We start from the raw sequence: 22,143 nt of genomic DNA on the forward strand, positions 1-22,143 counted from the left end.
GCTGGGACAGGAGGTAACTGAGAATTTTGGCCAGCAGGAAAGGGGGATGGAGATGGGAAAAGTTGATGCAATTATTTTTGGCAGGAGTTGGAACCAAGGCAGCAGGAGAGAGTAAGTTTTAAGACTCTCTGGCAAAGAAACTTCCTAATCTGTCACTGAGTATGTGTAAAAAAGTGATTAGTGGGTCTCTATATTTATCATGATTACTCACAAATATGTAATTTACATAATATATGCAGCACATTAAGTACTATGTTACCTTATATAATGTGCATATGTATAATGTATATACATGTTATGTAACGCCAGTCTGGAGGCTCTTCCAGGTTCTGCCAAGTATTTCCTAATTTATTTGGCAATTTTAACATATCTTTTCCATCTGGAAAGAACTCTCTTGAGAGGAGCTGGTCTCTGACCTGAAATATAATCATCTTATTAAGTCTATCTCAATTCTCAACACACTGGAGGAAACCCACAAAGACCAAGCCATAGCAACTCCTAGCCCATTAGTCCATGGACAACACAAGGTGTCAAAGATTTCCTGTTTTATTCTTTGTATTGTTAGTGGGGTAGAAGTGAGGGGGCAGGTGATAACATGTCAGTGGCATGGCCAGACTAAGGTGAGGAATCAGAACTGAATTATCCCCAAGTTTGTTATACTCTGGCTCTAAGGAAGACTTGGGACATGTCTCTCAAGCAACATTGTAAGTCCTATGCACTAGAGTAGAGTGGGCAGAGGGCCAGTCTCTGACTTGTGAATCTTTGAGAATCAGTTTCATGTGTTCATAGTGCCATGTGTCAACAGCTTCAGTGTTGGGGGATCAGGGCTGAAACACATGCAAACACTTCTGCAAATGCCTTAGCATTGGTGACCCCAAACCTGAACCTGTGTGTGTTTCAGAATCAATTGGCTTCCAAGATGGTACCTACTGTCATTCTGGAGCTTGTTGATCCCATCACCATTGATCCAATTCCTCAGGAGATTCTTCGGGTGGCCTGGTTTTCCCCTTACCCGGTGCTCTGCACTGTTAGGTTGAGCAGGAAGGTCCTAGATGTCCAGTCCACATGGTCCCAGATGACTGCTTTCCTTCAGAGTTAGAATCAATTTGTACATACAATCGTAATTTTCCTTTCCTTGTACAAAGCTCCCGACTCAGTGCCAGGAGATTAGAGGAAGCTCAGTGGAGCAATGTCCAGTGAGCCCAGGTTTCTTCTTGAGGAATCTCAGAAGGAATGGAGGCCTGAGGGAACAAGGCAAATGTTTCTTCTACCAAAGAAGCTCCACAGACCTTCGGGAAAGGAGGGTAATGCCAGCACCAGCTGAATGAAGCCCACTGAGCTTTGTTGAGACCCCTCTGGGTACTGGCTGGCAATACCTTGCAGAAGATACTTCAGCCCTCCAGTGACTTTCCACTGAGGTTATCCCTGCAGTTAGGTTGTTTCCATGCTGAGAGACTATGATAACCGTGATGAGGTGTTATGTGGAGAGTTTGATGATCTGTTCAGTGCCTTCAACTCAGACCAACTTCTCATCAGTTCAGGCCAAAGAGAATCGTTGAGAAGTATCATGAGGCCTCATTTTCTCACATGGGCTTGCTCTATGCACACATGTGCTGCACATTCATTCTTCCCTGGCAACCTGGATCCAAATGGAATCATTTCTCAGTGACCAGAAAAGACCCTGTTCCAAGATGTGTGGTTATTTTCTCTATTGAGTATCTCTCTCTCTCTCTCTCTTTTTTTTTTTTTTTGAGTATCTTCTTAAGTGGCACCTATTCCAAACCACATTAGCCAAGATATCATGGACAAGTCTCTTAACATTTCTGATAAATGGAAGAATAAATCCTGCCCAGTATATATTTCATGGTTGTTTTAAAGATCCAGAATAAGAATACTTAGTTTCTTTATGATAAGAATCTACTTTCATTTCCCTTAAATCTCACAGTCACCACAGGGCAATGTGTCTTGACAAGGAAATGGTGGAATGGAAGAGTAAAAACCTTCTTTATCTTTTCCATTTTCTGTTTCTATGCTAAATATATATTTTTAAATCAGGAAAAGTCCATCAGTAAATAAATATTTATATTTATAAATATATATGCAACACATATGTACACAAATAAGACCATCAAAAGGGCCTTCAGGTCATACTCTGGGAGTACCAGGTGCAAATAGGCCGGAGGAACCACCTGATGGTTTGTCTCCTGGTCTCCTCAGCAAACGGCCCTTCTCGCCCGACTTCTCTGCCTTCAGGAATAGACTGCCACCAGGGCTTGGAACTCAAACAGGAAACACACTTTGGCTTGAAAAAGAAAGAAGCTGGGGGTGGTTTTTTTTTTCCTTCCCTTTTTATACAATATTATGACACCAATTTGAAAAATAAATCCCAGTTTCTCTGCTTTTCCTCCCAGGTGTTCACAGAACTAAGAAAATAAATACCACATCTAAGGTATGCTGTGCAGGCAGCTCTGGGGGCTCCTGGAGCCGTCTCTAAACAAACACAGCCACCAGGAGAAGGCTCCGGGAAATAACAAGTGCCCACTGACAGCAGAGAGAACCAAGAATGGAAACACAGCTTTGCACAGCCTTTCTGCCTCCTCAGCAGGTTCAGGGAAAAGCTGTCGCTCTCGCTGAAAGGACGACCAAGAAATCAACGTGCGCTTGCTGAGCCCTGCCAAGGGTTATGCTCTGAGCGTCGGAGGCCATTTGTCTCTTTACAGAGGGACCTTTGTGTAGGCTCTCTGGACTGAGAGCTCTTTCCCTTGGCCATATCCCATCTCACCATAGGCAGGAAACCTGCAGCCTGTTCCTTGCGAGTGTCCACGAGGAAACTTACAGGGCTGGTGGGAAGGAGGGGGGAGTTCTTCTTCAATCTGGGAAAGTCTCACCCAGGGCCTTCTGGGAATGTGGAAATTGCTGCATGAGCCAACCATACCCGGTGGGCCCCAAGTCCATTTAAAATGTTCTGTTGTCACTGGCTCTGTCAGGGTGTGTCCATTGTTGAAATAAAGAGAATGTATGGCAGGATGAAGGTTTCCTCCTGATGGGTGGCTTTGCTTCTGCTGGCTAGAGAGGAGAGTGTGTGTTCATGTGTATGTGTGTGTGTGTATGTGTATGTTTGTTACAGTTTCTTGTTTTCTTTCTTGGTTTAACTGGCAATTGGCACATTGTTTAGTCTTTTGAACGGCTCTTCCTTCTCAGCGAAAAGAAGCTGCTCTTCTGGGGAGGTCCCATCATCATGGGTGCTTGGTTCTTGTGAATAATTTTAATCTAAAAGCAAAGAGGCAGAACTGAATTAGTGGCATGGAATCCCAGAAGCCTATGGGAGAGTGAGTCTCAGAGAGAGGAAGGAAGGCCAGCTTCAGGTTGGAAGGAGCCCCATGCAGAAGGACAACTGTCCTTGAACAACTTCAGAATTGGCAACTGGACCCTGACTAGGCCTGGAGTTTGGCACTGCTGGAAGTGAGGGGCGGAAGCACTGGGGACAGACAAGTGTGAGCTTCCCACGTGGTAATCAGCTCGCACCTGTCTTGTGTCCTTGCTATTCATAGACTTTCAGAATGTCACAGCCGGAGGATACCTTAGGGACCATCTCATTCAACCCCTCTGCAGGATAAAGGCCTAAGGTTACACAGAATGGGACAGAACATCCAGAGCCCAGTTCTCAATTTCCCAGCCTCCACTCCTAGCCATTCCTGCTTAGGCAGTGCTGGGATGTCAACCAGTAACTCAAAGTTGACCTTCTGTTGAACCCCTGACTTAAGCAACATGATCTGGAGAATTCCCAAGTGTGTCTCTTAGGTCTTTCCTCTTTTCTTCACCTTCTAGGAAAGATCTAACTTTATTTTAAAAGCATGTGGGTGGTTTATTTTTTAAATTTTAGGTTTTATGAGTATTTTCTTCTGTAAACTTTAAGTCAATTTGAAATAGAAGACATTGGTGAATGCTCATTGTCCTCAGGGCATGGCTTCAAAATGCTTAATCCCTATTTACATGTGGCCTGATGACACTGCCACTTCAATAATCTGCATTATTAGTCTATCAACAACACTTATCAAGTTTGATGTATTCAGAGTAGGAAGATGATGTGGGAACAAGAGAAATTTAGGATTCAAAGACCAGGGTTTGTGTCCCAGAATTCCCACCTCTTTACTGTGAGCCTTTGGAAAAATCCCTTAGCCTTTTAAACCCCTTCTAGCCAACTGTAATATGAGGATATTTGTCTTATTTTTTTTCACAAGTTGTGAAGGCCAACTGGTAAACTATCAATGAAAGCCCACCATAAAGTATAAAATGGTAAGTAACTGTTAAATAATTGTTATCTTACTTTGGAGGAGAAGGAAAAAGATGTATATCAAAAACAACAGAATCTAGAAGCCCATTCTCATGGTTTTTATCACATTATTGGAAATGACAGTGTGACCACAGGAACTATTGGAGAAACATGTTTAAATGAATGTAGCCTTAACCAAGTGGTGCCAAAAAGAAATTAGGTAAGGAATGAGAAGAGTCTGAATGGAATATTTGAAAAATAATTTTAAGATCTGAAAGGAAGGGAAGGAAATATGCTGTTGAGAAGAGAAAGGGAAGACACTGGGTAGAGGAGCCACATATAAACTGGTTGAATGGGGGGCAAAGGATGAGACATGAGGTTGGGAATACAGATGGGATAGGGCTTTAAGGGGTTTAATGTGAGGTAATAGGGAACTATGATAACTTTTTAAGCTGGAGAATAACATGATGAAAAAGAGTTTTGGGAAAATTATTCAACAGTTGTCAGAGTGAGATGGAATGAAGGAAGAGTCTGACCAAGAGGATACTATGGAAGCCAGGTTTAAATTTATAAGTCCCCAAGATATGGAAAGGAAAAGGTGGGACCAAAAGCTGTTGTGGAAACTCCCTGAGTGATAGAAGCTGAAAATGACTCTCATGTTGGTCTAGAGTCTGGAAATCTGGAAGGGGAGTCCATCTTTCTGTTTTGTGGTAGTCACCAGAGGAACAAACCAAGAACATTTCAAGCAATATTTTGTGTTATGTTCCTTATTATGGGCATTATGGTTATTCCAGAATTTATGGAAGTGAGGCATAGACTGGGGACTCTGACAGCACTTCTCTGTGGCATGTAATTTTGCTCTCTCTGATGACAACAATTTGTGTCACATTTCCTTGTGGTAAGCTTTCTCTTACTCCCTGAGCACACAAGTCCCCCGAGGGGAAGAACTTCATCTTACTCACCTTGGTATTCCTGGAGCAAGTGCAGTGCCTATTCAGAGGACATGCTGTGGAAGTACTGATGGATTAGAACACCAAGAAGAGAGAGAGAACACCATGGTAGTGGGGGGTGGCTATGCTTGAGGCAGAGTGGCAACTGGCACTGCCTACATTTCCCATTGATGGAGCCCATTTTTTTTCAGATGATAGAAGACCCTGGCTTCTCCTTTTTCTCTCTCTAGCTGAGCTATTTGCTTGCTTGTTAGCACTTCCAGGGCAAAGAGGAGGAAGTGAAACTCAAATCCCTCTCATTTGGATTTTCAGCAGTTTTGATGAAGGTCTTGATTGGGTCGGAGTTTGGAGACCCTGGGTAACGTGAGATTTTGATGTGGTTTGTGGATTCTAGTACTATAGACAACTGAGAGTTGACTGTATGCATATGCACTAAAAACAAGAAATATGAGTTCATATCCTCTTTTGGAGTCAAAGAGATGTCAGTCTCTTACCCTCTTATGCCCAAATTAGGAGGGGGTTGGTGAAATTAAATAGGGAAGATTTCATTTTAGAAGGTAGTTGGATGTGGCTAAACCTGACTTTTTGACCCCTGATGGAATGAGAGCATTCATGTTTCTATAGTTAGAACTCAAATTTCTCTGGTAATTGGGCAGGTCAGGCAATTATGATTTCTTAAACACCTTTCATAATATTTACAACATCTGACAAGCACTAGGGACAGCAGCCACATGTTCCTAGTTCTCTGCTCTATTACAGAGATAAGTGATACAGTGGGCTCTTGTGATAGCTTGAAATTCACAAAACTACTGCAGCATATAATTCCCCTTTGAAAAGAGTAAATTTTAAAATTTCACTAGTGCTGGGAGTTGACTTTGTTTTGGGGGCCATCTTCTGGAAATCAACACATTTTTATTACTTCAAGAGAAGCAATAAACTGAGAGACTTATTCCTCAATGTTGCCCTCTCAGGGCAAATAATTCGAATCATGCCCAGCAAAATGGCCAATAACTGTAAGAGTGGACCCTTCCCCGATCATTTGGGAAGTATCCAAGTCTGCCCTAATTTCAGTTGGAGATAAATAGAAAGGCACAAACTTGAAAGGTCTCAACTTGACTTTTTAAAAAGTCAAGGAAATATTCCTGCTTAAGTGAGCCTTGAGGAGGAGAGAGGGGGTTTGCACAGTTTTTCAGATCTTAGCTATTTCTGGGTTCTCCAAGATCTTAGGAGGCCCAGCTTCATAAGAGTGTTTCCTGCCATCAGAGGCTTTCAAATGTAGCTGGATCATCGGGTTTTACTAGGGGTGGAGAAGTCTGGGATTTATTGATAGGTCGGGAAGTTCAACTAGATTATTGGTTTTCAAAGTGTGGTCCCTAGACTTGCAGTATCAGCAGTTCCTGAAAACTTGTCAGAAATGCAAATTCTTAAGGCATCCAGACCTACTGAATAGGAAATCCAGCAATCTGTGTTTTGAAAGCCCTCCAGGTTATTCGAATGTATACTCAAGTTTGGGGATCACTGGACTAGTAGAATCCTTTTCAACTTTGAGATCCTACTGGTACTATTATCTAACTCTGAGAGAAGGTTCTTAATTTCAAAGCTCAAATGATGTCGCCTAACTGGTGATAAAGCATGAGAGGCCATCTTACAGTGCTGCAAGCACAAGGCAAGTCTTTAAATTATGACTATTTTATACACAAAAATCTTTATGTATAAACAAATATATCCCCATTTTTGAGAATTTAGAAATTATGGAAAAAATTTAAAAATCACCTAGAAGTAATTGCTGTTAACTTTTTGGTATACTTTTTTCCAGTTTGTTTCTGTGCTTATATATTTTTAATAAAATTGAAATCAGTTATTTTCATTTAACATTATTCTGAAAGCATTTCTGATATCATTAAAAATTCATTATATAATTTCCAGTGGCTGAAAATTATTCAATTTGATGACTTTCATATAGCTTATCTAACCATTTACCTAAATGTTGGGCTTTTAGGTAATTTCCAATTTTTTTTCTATTATGAATAAACATAGACATTGACATTTTTAAACACTGGTTTCTGTATTTCTGGAAACTTATACTTTACTTAGAATAAATACCTAGAAGTATATGAACAATTTTAAGGGTCAGATTAAATGAACTGGATCAATGTATATTAATATTTGCAAGGATCTTCTTGATACATGGCTCCTAATGCTTCCCAGCGCAGCTGTACCAGTTTATACTCTGGTCTCTCTGGTTGAATGTGCCTGACTCGCCACACCCTTGACAACAATGAATATTATTTTTAAAAGAAAAACAAATTGTGCTAATTTGGCAAATGAAACATGTTAGGGCTTTCTCACTATTTTAATTTGGAATTCTTTCTCCTCCTTTTTCTTAATTTGTTATATTAAATATTATTTCATAGGTTTATTAACCCATGGCATTTCTTCTGTGAATTGTCTGTTCACAACTGCATTCCTAGTATTTTCTCCTGCTGGTTTCTAAGAGATCATTATACATTATGGGAATTAACCTGCTCATTGAGATAGCTGTTGCAAACATCTTGTCCTTAACCTTTTAAAGATCTATATTGATTCTTGACTTGTAGAGTCTTAAACGTGTTAATAGTCCAAAATGTCACATTTTCCTCTTGAAAAAGTCCTTGCTCACAGTGTGATAACAGTCACCTATATTTCCCCCCTAGCTAGTAACATTTAATTCTTTAATAGAATTAGAGTTTTTCTGTTTTGTTTCTGGGGTATAGAGTTGAGAAGTTGATATATAATGACATTTTCCCAGTCAGGTAATTTTTTGGCTAGTATATGTTTAACAGTCCATTGCCTTTAAATTAGTTTACGATCTTCCTTTTTTCTTTCTTCATTAGTTTTTATGTACTAGGGTTTCTTAGGGCCTCTTCTGTACAGTTGATTTATCGATACAATATTGTGCCAACTACTGTGGCTGTTTTAATATCTTGTGGGAAGCCCTTCCTCATACTTCTTTCATTAAATGCCTTCACTATTGCATTGGTTTTATTTTTTTAAAGTTAAAAAACAATTGCAATAAGATTTTGTTTGGGATCTCTATTTAGAAACAGGTTTCTAAATTCAAATCTTTTAAAAAATATTTGTTAAATCTTTGTCTTCATCTATTTTTATATCTCATATTATGTAATGTGTTATCTATAATAATAAAAGCATGATATGCTAATTAGACCAGATAGCCAAGCAATAGAACCGGAAGCTGGGGCTGTGAGGGCTGAGCCCCTTGCATGAATTTTGTAAATTGGGCCTCTAATAATTAAATAAAACCATTACTGCATTTATATTTTTATTGCAATTGTTATATGTTTTTACATTTTAATAGCTATGATCATTGTTTTTTTCTTTTTGAAATTAGGTTTTCAAATATTTGACATGTTTAAAGAACTAGTTTTAGATTTTCCTGTTTTTAAATTATTTAATTTCTACTTTATTTTTATTTTTTTTCTTCCTTCTGCCTCTCCTATTTTGTTTTATTCTTATTCTTCTAATTTTGGAATTACTCACTATTTTTTTCCTCTTTTGAATGATAGGTGTATATGGGTCTCTGAACATACCTCCAAATATGGTTTAAGCTATATTCTGTAAGTTTTGAATGAGAGCCTTTTAATTTTTATTATTCTTAGTCAATAATGGTGATTTTATTTTATTTTATTTTTTTTTTAATTTCTTTATTGATTAAGGTGTCACATATTTGTCCTCATCCCCCCATTCCCATCCCACCCCTCTCCCCAAGCATGCCCCAATCCCCTGTTGAACTTAACCGTTGGATAGGCTTATATGCATGCATACAGGTCCTTTGGTTGAACTCTCCCCCTCCCCCCACCCTCCCCCTACCCTCCCCTATCCTCCCTCTGAGGCCTGATAGTCCGATCGATGCCTCCTTGCTTCTGGTTCTGTTCTTGTTCCTCAGTCTATGTTGTTCATCATTTCCCCTAGATGAGCGAGATCATATGTCACTAGATATATACTAATAAGAACTGAATGTGAGACGAGCAATAATAGTTATGCTGACAGGCAAATGAATCAATCTGTAGCGAGCTTCCCCCTGGACCAACAGTTCTTTTGAGACCCAATTTCAATGTCCAGTAGTTCCTTATGTGTACATGTCAGCACTGACCCCTCAGCTCTGGATGGTGAACAAATGGTAGTAATGGAGGTCCGACTCCCTCTGGTTTGGTCTCGGCCGAACCCAGGGGCACGGCGTCGCCCGGACTAAGGGGCACGTGGCCTCACCCATACCCAAGGGGCGCGTGGTCTCACCCGGGCCTGGGACCCAGCCTCACCCGGATGGATCCAGGGGCGCACGGCCTCACCCGGACCCAGGATCTGGCTTCACCCGTACCCAGGGACGCTTGGCCTCTCCCAGACCCAGGGGCACGTGGCCTCACCCGGGCTTAGTTGCACAAGGCCTCACCTGGTTCTAGGGACACATGGTCTCTCCCGGACCCAGGGACGCTTGGCCTCTCCCAGACCCAGGGCCACTTGGGCTCACCCGGGCCTAGGTGCACGAGGCCTCACCCGGATCCAGGGACACATGGTCTCACCCGGACCCAGGGACGCTTGGCCTCTCCCAGACCCAGGGCCACTTGGGCTCACCCGGGCCTAGGTGCACGAGGCCTCATCCGGATCCAGGGACGCATGGTCTCACCTGGACCCAGGGACGCTTGGCCTCTCCCAGACCCAGGGGCACGTGGCCTCACCTGGGCCTAGGTGCACGAGGCCTCACCCGGATCCAGGGACACATGGTCTCACCCGGACCCAGGGACACTTGGCCTCTCCCAGACCCAGGGCCACTTGGGCTCACCCGGGCCTAGGTGCACGAGGCCTCACCTGGATCTGGGGACACATGGTCTCACCCGGACCCAGGGACGCTTGGCCTCTCCCAGACCCAGGGGCACGTGGCCTCACCCGGGCCTAGGTGCACGAGGCCTCACCCGGCTCCAGGGACACATGGTCGCACCCGGACCCAGGGACGCTTGGCCTCTCCCAGACCCAGGGCCACTTGGGCTCACCCGGGTCTAGGTGCACGCGTCCTCACCCGGATCCAGGGACACATGGTCTCACCCGGACCCAGGGACGCTTGGCCTCTCAGACCCCGGGGCACGTGACCTCACCCATGCCTAGGTGCACGAGGTCTCACCCGGATCCAGGGACACACGGTCTCACCCGGACCCAGGGACGAATAATGGTGATTTTAATCTCTTGAATCTATTGTTCTTTAGAAAAATTTAAAATCATTGAATAATTAAATTTTGTTTCCTTATTTATTTAATCTTCTACTATTAATTTCTAGTTTTATTTCTTTGTGGTTAAATAAAATAAACTTTACAATTTCTACTTATGGATTTTATATAGATTTTTTGGTAAATTTGTTTGTGATCTATTTTAGTAAATATTCTGTGGGTCCTTGAAAAAAGTGGAGATATTTAATTTGTTTATAGGTTATCAAGTTATTTCATCCAAGTTTTATGTCACTTATTTATTTATTTTTAAAGGTAAAAACAAATACTTTAAAGCCTCTCAATATTGGTATTTCTGTCAGTTTTTTCTTTTATGTCATTTTTTTCTTCAGAATATAGTGTGGTCAGATTATTATGATCTCTGAACACATAATAGTCTGGACACTCAGTATATATATATATAGAGGCCTGGTGCATGAATTTGTGGGGTGGGGTCCGGCCAGCCTGGCCAGGGGGAGGGGACATGGGCAGTTGGCTGGCCTGCCTGCTGGTCAAACTCCTGGTCGAGGGGACAATTTGCATATTAGCTTTTTATTATATAGGATATACACTGAGTGGCCAGATTATTATGTGTTCAGAGATCATAATAACCTGGCCACTCAGTGTATATTGATACTATTTCTCACATTATATATTTTGATTCTATTATTAGATACCTAAAATTTTATGACCATTACATTATATCTCATACTTGACTATACTTTTTATCAAATAAAAGTGACCTTCTTTATTCTATTTTGTGATTTTGGCATGTTGGCAAGTTTGTTTGTCTAAAATTAATATAATTAACAATGACATTTATTACTTTTAATTTCTCTATGCCTGTAAAAGGATATGACAAATAAATATATATATCCTTTTGTTTTAGGTATATCTGTTATAAGCATGACATTAAATTTTAATTTTTAATCCCCTTTTATTAGGGGACTTTAACATACTTATATTTTTTGTCATTATTGATGTATTTAGTCTTAATCTCTTTCATCATACTTCAAAATTTTTTATTATTTATTTATTTATTTAAATATATTTTATTGATTTTTTACAGAGAGGAAGGGAGAGGGATAGAGAGCTAGAAACATCGATGAGAGAGAATCATCGACCAGCTGCCTCCTGCACACCCCCTACCAGGGATGTGCCCGCAGCCAATGTACATGCCCTTGACCGGAATCGAACCTGGGACCTTTCAGTCCGCAGACCGACGCTCTATCCATTGAGCCAAACCGGTTTCGGCATACTTCAAAATTTTTTAAATGTTTGCTTATTATTTGCTTTCTGTTTTTGCTACATTGATAAGGTTCATAAATTTTAAATTCTCCCAGATTTAAAAAGTTTGTGCCCTGTTTTTAGTTTCACTAAAGGATTATTTAGTTATTAAAATTTTCTTCTGAGAAACTCTTTTAAATAGTCAAGGTGAAAAGATACTATGAAAAATTTAACATATCTTTATTATTCCTTCAACAATGTCTCCTAAATGCTTTCAGCATTGTTTAATAGAACTTTAGGTTTGGGATCCATGTTACTAATGCTTCCATTACGTATCTTCTCTTGCAAAGAATGATCCATTTGCATTTATTTGTATAACTGTATTTAACAGTTTTTTAAAACTTCATTTTAATTTAACAGGCTTCAGTTTTTATCAAAAGTTCTTTTGTGCTGTGATGTCCCAGCAGAAATCTCATGAAAACTCTTTTTCTAGTGGAAGACCACTTGATGTTCTGAAGGACTCAAAACAGCAGGTTATTGAGGCATCTGAATACTTACCAGAGTGAGGAAACTTAGAAATATTACTTTTGTCTTTTGAGATTTGTCTCATGATAGTATAGAGAATATTACTAATGTAAACTATCTCATGAAGACTCTGTGTCTCTTCACCACAGTTTCTAGCTGGGTTTCAGCAGAGAAGAAACTAAGAAGAAAGGCTGCCTGGCTCCCATAGTATTGCTAAGTGGAGAGCTAACATAGTATAAAGGGAATGAGGATGTCCCCTTTGTTTTTGTTTGTTCAGTTGTTCAGTCCTTTGTTCACTCTTCAACAAACATTATTGCACAACTATTAGAAAACCAGGCACAGTGTTAGGTGCTGGGTGAACACCATAAACAAAATAGATAACTTATGTGGTTACTCTTTCAGTGGAGTTCTTAGATAGGTCCTCAGGGCTGTGGTGAACTCATGATGAGTGTGTCCATGCACTGTGGGAATCCCTCCCCTCCCACCCCAGGAGCTCCCGTGGGTGACTGGTTGGAAGTTCTAGGTTACGTGTGCAGATTTGACTTCAACATAAAGAAGCACTTTCTAACAATTAGACTTGTTCATTAGCAGAACAGTCTTTCTTTTGGTGTGGTAAATTCCCTGCCACTGGAATGATTCAAGTTGAGGCTCTCAAGGATAGTATAAACAAAGTCTCAGAAGAATTGTGAGCTTTCATTCAGTTTTGGAACTGATGCCTCACAAGTGCCTGAAACATAGCAGGTATTCAATTAAAGCTTGGCAGGCAAATGAATGGATGGATGAACGAAGTGAAAGAGAGGATGATTTCTCAAAGCCTGTGCAACTCTGAGATTCAGTGATTTCACATTAGGTCAGGGCTCCAAAAGGACCCAAAATAAAACTTCTCATCCTCACCTCAAAGACTGGGAAAACTTACCATGCAAGGTGGCTGCATCCAGGGCTCTCCATCCACTTGCATCGGCAGCAACTTGTTTGTCCTGGAATCCCGGAGAACCAAGATAACACAGTGAGCTTCTTAGAGTCAGAGAACCAGGGAAACTGAAGTGGGAAGACCTTATCTGCCCACATAGGAGTGGCTCTCTAAGACTGTCTTGGGAGGTTATTAAAAAAATAAATAAAAAAAATTCCCAGGCCCACGTCAAGGATATTGACTTGCCAGGTCCAGGAGATTGCATTTTGATAAGTACTATGGGTGATTTTGTTGTTTTGGCCTTCAGACCCTACTTTGAGAATCACTGCCCTGGGTGAGCAGTGAAGTCCACAGAAGCCTGGGAAACAGTGGCTAACAAGTATAGCAGCATAACTGCTGAACAGACCCTCAAACAATCAGCCAGAGGGCCTGCAGATGGTGCCAAAAACTTCACTGAAATGAGAAAGGATATGAAATGGGAAAAGGCCTGGTTTCTATGTTGAGTGAGAAGTTGCATTGTGTCAATGATATAATGTCTCCAACTTGTACAAGGTACAGCTCAGATATGAGTGTGTCTTGCCTTGCTTCTGATCCTAACCATCCCCTCTTTTATCTGTTGCACAACACTACACTCTGTGGTTGCTTGAACTGTGGACCAGGCTTAGCTGGGAAATGGGGTCATTGGGAATATTGTCCCCATTGGTAGGAGGAGAGGAGAAGAAACAGTGTTGCTTTCTTGTTTGGGACAAAGCTTCTCTGGCAAGTGGGTTGTCAAAAGGAGAGAGACAAGGTCTTCCATCTTTCTTTCTTGAAGAGTTGTGAATTCATACTACCTCACCTTTGGGAGAAAAGGCAGGTCTTCCCTAGAGGTCTCTGGTCTGGGTGAGCAGGGAACAGTTGCTACCCCCTGGACAGGAAGCCCTCACCTGACAACTGCTCCGTTTTTGAAACTATAAAATGTGGGAGGCAAGTTGTGTTTTAATGTGGATGATTCTCTGACTGACCCTGGGGATATTTAAAACAACAACAACAACAATAAACCTAATAGTCAAACAAGTAATAAGAGGAGAGAGTGGATTTTTGTTTTGGGGACTGAGGAGAGAATTTGGAAAATGCCCAGGAGGATGGAGCTCCTGGCTCACCCACTCTGTTTCTATCTGGAAATAGTCTACTGAATATAAAAAGAAATCCCTCCTTCTTTTACATGGATTTTTTAAAAATTCTTCCAGGATTAAGGTGTTACATTCTTTATGGTCTACATAAGCTATAGCTTAGATGTGCCGATTGGACCTACCCAATATTAGAGTCATGGTGACTGGACAGGGAAGGAAGAGATTTATCTGGAAAGCAAAGGACCCAGCACAGTCCAGAGAGAAAGAGGAGCAAAGCTTTGGGGAAATAACAGAAAAGACAGAGAAGACACAGGGGCAGAATGAAGAAAAGGGGTTCGTGGGATAGACCTTCAGCTAAGAGACATCAAGGAACAATTTCAGGGGACCATTCGGAAGCATGCAGGGAGTGTCAAGAGCAGGATTTCCATAAATGTGCTCTGAGGACACTTGCTCAAGAGGTTCTTGGAGAAAAGGATTCTGTGGTCAAATACCTTTGGGAAACCTGCATGCTGTGGTCCCCTCTAAGAGGTCCCCAAGGCACACTAATAGATTTTATCTGCAGAAATTGAATGGAAAAAAGAAAGGAACAAAGACTGCTAAAATAATCAGGTGGAGAAGAAGCTGATTAGTTGCATTGGTTAAACAGAAGCAACACAAATCACAGGATCCTCTCCTTTAGACTCCTTCTCTTCTAGGCGCCTGCAGTGGCTGACCTGATGGTCCATACCCTGAAGAACCATCATCCTCTTAGTCAATTATAATGGGTTTCCTGATGTTGATGGTTTAGCTCTACAAAGGCATATAGAAAACAGTGTTTCTAAGGCCACTGTCCAAGAAAGAGCAGAGCAGAAAGCCTGCTTTTTGTCAGAGTGTGCCCTCTGATATACAGCTAACATTTTAATTTGTAAATATAAAAAGGCAAGGAGTCTTATACTCCTGATTAGAGAATTTCGCCAATTCATTCTAAGACAACAGCAAACTGGTTGTGGTGGACCCTCTAGTTTATGTCCTGGGTGATTGCATTATATCCACTTTGGGAAATGGTCTCCAAAGAAAGACATTCTTTATAAATGTTATCAAGCTTCTGCCCCCATGCTTCCAGCACTTAAATCTAGGAACAAATCGGGAGACTTGGAGGATGCTGGGTAATGTGGAAGCATACCTGATGGTGACAGAGGAGCACTGGGCCAGCCTCCTGCCCGCACTCTTCAGGCCAGTGTAGATCTGCCCCATTTCCATGGCTCCCTCTAGTCCCACCACTTCAAGAAGCTGGTCACTGAGGTCTGCAGAGTGAGACAAGCAAAAGCAGTACATATACATCTCTGTGTTCCTCGGGCGGGTTTTGGCCAGAAGGTCTAGTCCCTAGATGGCCAACCCAGATCTGTCAATATCTCTTCATCTCCCACCAAACAGCATTTTCATACTCATTCTGAATAGGGAATTTCTTCAAAGGCCATTAAATGTACCTTTTCATGAACAGAAACCCAGTTCTAGTGAAAAAAGGTGTTGATTCAGAACATTACTATGCACCCAATGAATAGGGTGGCATAGCAAGAAGCCTCTTCAAATGTGGAGTAGCATTAAAGATGAACCAAGCTATTTCTGAAATTATTTTCAACCTAAAAAGACATTGGATTGGGATTAATATAGGAAGGAATGTTGATGAATATCATTATTCATGGCTGGATCAAGTTTCTCTTCTCTGAATGTCTGAATAACATCTTGGCCCTACTGATGATGACTGATGGTTAATTAACCTCAATTTTGGCCTATGGTAAGCCAGTAGTGAGCCAACCTCCTTGGACATCCTTGGGGAAATCAGTGACCTCTTTCAGGACACCAGGTGCCTAATCTGAGCCAAGGAAAAGAATATTTTACCTACACCAGATTATTCTGGGTCCACAGTAGAAAAAGAGGAACAGAAAATATTAGTCTCAGGCTCAGAGTCACATAATATCGATGACCTCCCACAGTGGCAGTAACTTCTGATTTGACACCTGAAAGAGGTCCTTTTTTCAAGTTCCTGAGGCTTAGATTGTGCCTGCCCAATTTATTGTGAAAGCAATGGAAGACTTAAGATTTGATGTTGGGCCCAAGTCTCACTTTTACAACACAACTTTTATTTATTTAAAACAGAAACAAAATAAAAAGGCAGACTCTTTAAAAGCTTCCATTCTTTTGCCTACTACAGCAAAGGCACTTTTTTTCATAGGTTGTAGCTAATCACTAATATCCTGTTAATATCCACAAACTAAAAAATGGTGTCTATGTTAATTTTTTTGTTTACTTAACAGATGGCTTCTGTCTTCTAAGGAACCTCCTGATATATTGCAATAATGTTTATTAGCAATGGCAAGCAGATATTTGGGTTTGTTCTTACTTTTTTTTGTTTTTGTTTAAAAGACTATTGTTTAAAAAACATTCTCTTGATGGATGTATTTGTAGTGAAGACAGTTAAACAAACCATTGCGCTGACCACAAATGTGTCAACATTGCTAATGTCTAACCTACTGGTAATCACTGATGAACAACAACTGCCAACAGATACACACATTGCTTTAGTCTTTCTGTAACAGGTATATAGCTATAGCTTCCTCCCTTTATATCCATTGGCACTCCCATTCTCTTTCTCTGGTCTCTCTCTCTCTCTCTCTCTCTCTCTCTCTCTCTCTCTCTCTCTCTCTCCATCTATGAAAACATACTATCTCCTTAAAGTCTCCATCTAATTTGGACTTGGGCAATGTTTGCTTAGGCAAACGCTCCAGGCTCTCTTAAGGAGTTTACTTCCAATAAACAACACATGTCTAAACCTCTAGTCACTTAATTAGTTCCCTTCTTACCAAAGAGCATTAAATAACCATTGGTAATCTTAGCTTACTGTGTCATCTTAACAGTGTCAGTGAAATCAACATGGGTTATGAGAGAGAGAGAGAGAGAGAGAGAGAGAGAGAGAGAGAGAGAGAGAGGAGGGAAGAGGAGGAGGAAGAGGAGGAGAAAGAAAAGGAGGGAGGAGAGAAGTATATATAGTGTGAAGAAGGTGGAGGAGTTATATTGGGGTAGAAGAAAGGAAGAGAAGCAGAACTTTCTAAAAGTTTCTCTAGTGGCAGAGGGACAGATGTCTTATAAAATGTTGCTCTTTGTACCAGGCTTTGGTAGCTGACAGAGCTGTGGGATAGTTCAATGTTTTTCCCTCCTTGAAACATTCCCTGGTAACAAGATGTTCTAAGAAGCAGAGGACTTAATGGACTCAAGTGTTTCAGTTTTTACAATGTCTTGGTCTTTTAACAAATTTTCCGGTTGAATGGCTTTAACTCTAACGTTGTTATCACTTCCCACACATTACCTTACAGTTATCACTTCCCACACATTACCTTGCTTCTTGGCTCTAGAAGAGAAGTAATGAAGGCTGATCTCATCAGCATGGTGGGTGTGTGGGGGGCAGGGGCTTGCACAAATGTGGAACTGAGGAGACAAATGTAGGAGCCAGGCTCTCAGTACACTTTTTGCCATTCTGCCTTTGAATTTGTATTCTGGATCTTCCCTAGCATAAAGGGGCTAGGATGACTCCTGTCTACCACTGAAGGAAGACTTAATGCTCTTCTATCTCTTTACCATTTCTTAACTGATTTTTCTTTCAACTTCCTAGAATGGCTAGCAGGAAGCTCTGAGGTGAAGAAACCTATTTATCTCTGTTTCCCAAAACATATGGGACCACAAGGCTATTCTTTTGTGTGATGCTTATGAACAGTCCATGGTAGTTTTCTTAGGAACACACTTTGGAAATACTGGCATCACTGAGTTCCCTTTACTGTTTCTAGCACAGAGATACATATGCACAAATTAAATTTGCTTTTAAAATGAAACAGAATAGAATGCAAATCAATGTCCAGGCACACAGAACAATTAAATGTTTAGAATTTAGAACCCAGAACCCAGGATCAGGACATCTGGTATACCAGGTGTCTGTTTTACTTTAGGTACTAATGATTCAGAGTGTGATTTTGGCAATTCATATCATCTCCATAATGTCTTTACACTTGTCAATCATTAGTATTTAAGATGAAATGTCCATGCATCTTAGTAAAACAGGAATTAACTTACTTACTCATTTATTCATTCAACAGCTACTGAGTAGCAACCAAGTGCCAGGCACTCTGTTAAGAAGTGGGGTACAAAATATTTTAGTTTGGGAGGTTTTTGTTTTGTGGGTTTTTTTTTTAGCCAAGAGGGAGAAAAGTGTTAAGTATAGAAAATGCTGCTGTACTTGAACTATAGGAGTAAGGATGCCTGAGTAACTGATTCTGACTGGTCAAAGTTGGAAGGAAGGTGCCAGTGGCATTTAAGGAAGGTCTTGAATAATGACTACCAAGGCAATTTGCTGGGTTAAGAAAGAGGAAGAACATTCTAGGGACAGGGATGATCATCTGTAGTATTGGATAGTCACAGGACGAAGAGAAAAATTCATTTAGCAATAAACCCACTTGGCAGTTTTACTGGAGAATATAAAAAACTAGAGGCCTGGTGCATGGATTTGTGCAGGGGAGGGGGGGTAGGGTCACACAGTCTGGCCTGTGCCCTCTCGCAATCCAGGACCCCTTGGGGGATGTAGCGGTGCGCCAAGCCTCAAGGAGGCCAGGGAGGAGCCCAAGTTGGGGCCGGGCACTGCTCGTGCTCATCTCAGCACTGCTGTGGAGTTGGGAGAGACTCCCCCTGCTTGCCAGCCATGAGCCTGGCTTCTGGCTAAGCACTGCTCTTCCTGTGGGAGCTCACTGATCACTGGGGGGCAGCTCCTGTGTTGAGCATCTGCCCCCTGGTGGTCAGTGCACATCATAGTGACTGGTCGACTGGTTGTTCTGGTCATTCGGTCATAATGGTCACTTAGGCTTTTATATATATAGATATTTCTACCTAAGGAGAAGTACTGTCCAGAGATTAAAAAAATATATATTTTTATTGATTTCAGAGAGGAAAGAAGAGGGAGAGAGAGATAGAAACATTAATGATGAGAATCATTGATCAGCTGCCTCCTGCACACCCTCTAGGGACCCAACCCACAGCCCACGCATGGAATTGAACCTCTCTGCCTCCTGATTCACAGGTCGATGCTCAAACACTGAGCCACACTGACCAGGAAAGAGATTTTTTTTGACAAAACTATAAAAAGAGGGTCTGTGGGCTGGGCTCAAGTTTGTAGTGACCATAGAGTGAGGCTTCTCAGCACTGTTCTTGGTTACAAAGCCTTATGTAGTGCTTTAGTGCAATGAACACTTAATATGTACTCTCTGAGAAAGAAAAAAGGTTAACAGGGAAATGGAAAGGGGAAAATGTGGAAGCAAAGGAGGGACAGTCAGGACAATAGCATTTCTGATTTGGCCCACTTGATTCAGTCTCTAGTACACAACTTTATAAATGCAAATCTGCTTGTGTCGTGCCCACACCCCAAATCCTTCAGTCATAACCACAAGTGCTGTGAAGAGAAGATGAAATATGCAGTCTTTCACACCTGTGATGAGTGGAAGCTGGCAGAAAACTTGTTGGGAAGAAACTTTCATATAGCTGATTCATTCATTTTGTTCTCAACACCGATCACAAGAAATCATTGCCAGAATCTAAGCTCATACAAATGTGAACACTGTAGCATCAATTGTAATACAGACATACCTTGTTTTATTGTGCTCTGCTTTATTGCCTTTTTTACAAATTGAAGGCAAGACCCTCCACCAATAAAAAGATTGCACTTGCTTTATTGCAATACTTGCTTTACTTTGGCTGTCTGGAACTTAACCCACAATATCTCTGAGGTATGCCTGTAGTGAAATCTTCTCTCTCTTATTCCTATCTGTATGAAAATAGTTAAATCAATTATATGGTAGCCATATGATAGAATTTTATGCTGCCATTAAAATATTTACAAAATTTCAAAAACATTAAACATGTATATGTTATAATGTTAAATGTGAAGGAGGAATATAAACTTACTTATAGAGCCTGATCTCAACTATGTAAGAATATGCATAGAAGAAAAGGACAAATTACCCTAAAATTGTAACAGTGGTGAGTTCTGGGTAATTAGATTAAAGGTGATTGTTATTTTCTGCTTTATGCTTTTCTAGGTGTTTCATATTTTCTGTAAGTATGATCAATGTTACAATTTAAAAGTCCTGAAAAGAAAACCTATCAACCGCTCTTCATACTTGTAAAGATGATGTAAATTCCTGTCTCGATGCCCAAGACCCATTCCCATCTGGCAAGAGGCTGCCTGTGCAGTTTATTTCCTGACATTGTAGGGCTAGGTACCAGCTGCAGACATACACAACAGCATGGAATTCCCCAGGTAAACCCTTCCGTCTCCCTCCTTTGTGCCACTACATATGCTGTTCCCCTGCTTGAAATGCCCTCTTCCACTTTTTACTGTCCATCAAAACTCAGTTCAAGTGCCATCAACTTCAAGAAACCTCCCTGGACTTCCATGCCTGCAGTTTGATTTAGGTACTCCTCCTTAAACTTCCCCAGGTAGATATGGTCAATGAAAGAACAAGGGGCTGAATGTATTGTTGCAGGAATTACTGGGTCTGGTTTGAATAGGGAAAGAGATGAAGGGCTGGATGGAAAGGGAGAAGGCCAGTAAGACACTTGATGAGTTCAAGGACTCATGTATAGTGAGACAGTGGGAGAAAGAGGGTTGGAAAGAGGTGCTGTGAGCAAAGCAGCTCCAGTGCATGACAAGTTCCGCCTGTGGCCCCAGCAGTGGGCAGCCAAAGTAGAGGGTGGTGATGAGGATTGGAGTCAAGGAGAAGTGAGGCAAGTTTGGTGGTTCCTAAACTTTGCTGCCTGTTAGAGTTACAGCAGGTCCTCAAATAATGTTGTTTTGGTCAACCTCATTTCATTGTAATGTTGATGAAATGCCACAGGAACTTAACTCTCGTTTATACCAATTCGCCTATGGTAAAACTGGTTTCATTGTACGGCATTTTGCTTAAAGTGGCAGAACCTATCGAATATATTAAGTGAGGACTTACTGTACCTGGAGAGTTTTTACAAATAATGATGCCTAGGTTGCACCAGTTAAATCAGAATGAGCTAGGTATCACTATTTATTTTTTAAGATTACAGAATGGAGCACTGTTTGGGAACCACTTGGCTAGGTTTTTGGATGGGTCATTCCCATAGGCCAGTGGTTTCCACAGTGTGCTCTCAGAGCAGCAGCAGCAGCGTCACCTGGGAACTTGTTAGAAACATAAACCCTCAGGCCCCACCCCAGACCCATTGAGTCAGAAACTCTGGGTTGTGCCCAGTACTCTGTGTTCTAACAAGCCCTCTAGAAGATTCTCGGGCACACTCAAGTTTGATAACTTGAGCCCTAGGCAATAAAACTGCCCCAACGCATGCAGGAGTTGGAGTGAAAAGGAATATCAACAAGTTACTTCCTATTGTTTTCATCTAGAGCTTCTTCACTTGAAAATTCGGAATTAGGAATAATGATATTGATATCAAAGTGTGGTTATGAGATTAAATGTCAGACTTGTATGTGAAATAGTGGACATTAAAAATATATTAGTTTCACTTTCCTTTCCTGCCACATTCATCCTGCCAACTGTCAACAATATCTAATTGTCTATCTACCTTCTTAGAGCTGTATACAAGAGTCCCCAAACAAAAATATTTGGGCTAAAACATACAAAAATAAAATCTTCCATGTTCGTCATACTTTCTTACATCCATGGAGAAGCTGCAAATCCAGGTGAGCTTTAGATTAAGTGGGCATCCTGCTCAGTCTGGTTTTTCCTCCTTTAATCTCTTTCCAGATTCTGTTCATTTGCCTACTTCTTTGATCTCAGCAGCCCCATTTTGCTTTTATTTTTTTAGTTCTTCCCACTGTCAGGAGGAGGGGTTG

At 41.2% G+C, this 22,143-nt stretch overlaps 1 protein-coding gene across 5 annotated transcripts in view; it reads right to left on the reverse strand.

The window, feature by feature from the left end:
• Positions 1–3,171: 3,171 nt before the first annotated feature.
• DGKG (diacylglycerol kinase gamma) overlaps positions 3,172–22,143 on the reverse strand; it is a 160,000-nt gene continuing 141,028 nt past the window's right edge. For all 5 annotated transcript variants that reach the window (XM_008157567.3, XM_054711440.1, XM_008157566.3 and 2 more), the window contains 3 exons: positions 15,412–15,532; positions 13,144–13,204; positions 3,172–3,270 (listed from right to left, as the gene is read on the reverse strand). In XM_008157567.3, coding sequence (XP_008155789.2) covers positions 3,172–3,270; positions 13,144–13,204; positions 15,412–15,532 — 281 coding nt within the window. The remainder of the gene's footprint in view (positions 3,271–13,143; positions 13,205–15,411; positions 15,533–22,143) is intronic.

The sequence above is a fragment of the Eptesicus fuscus genome, chromosome 3, assembly GCF_027574615.1.
Source record: "Eptesicus fuscus isolate TK198812 chromosome 3, DD_ASM_mEF_20220401, whole genome shotgun sequence".
Lineage (NCBI taxonomy): Eukaryota > Metazoa > Chordata > Mammalia > Chiroptera > Vespertilionidae > Eptesicus > Eptesicus fuscus.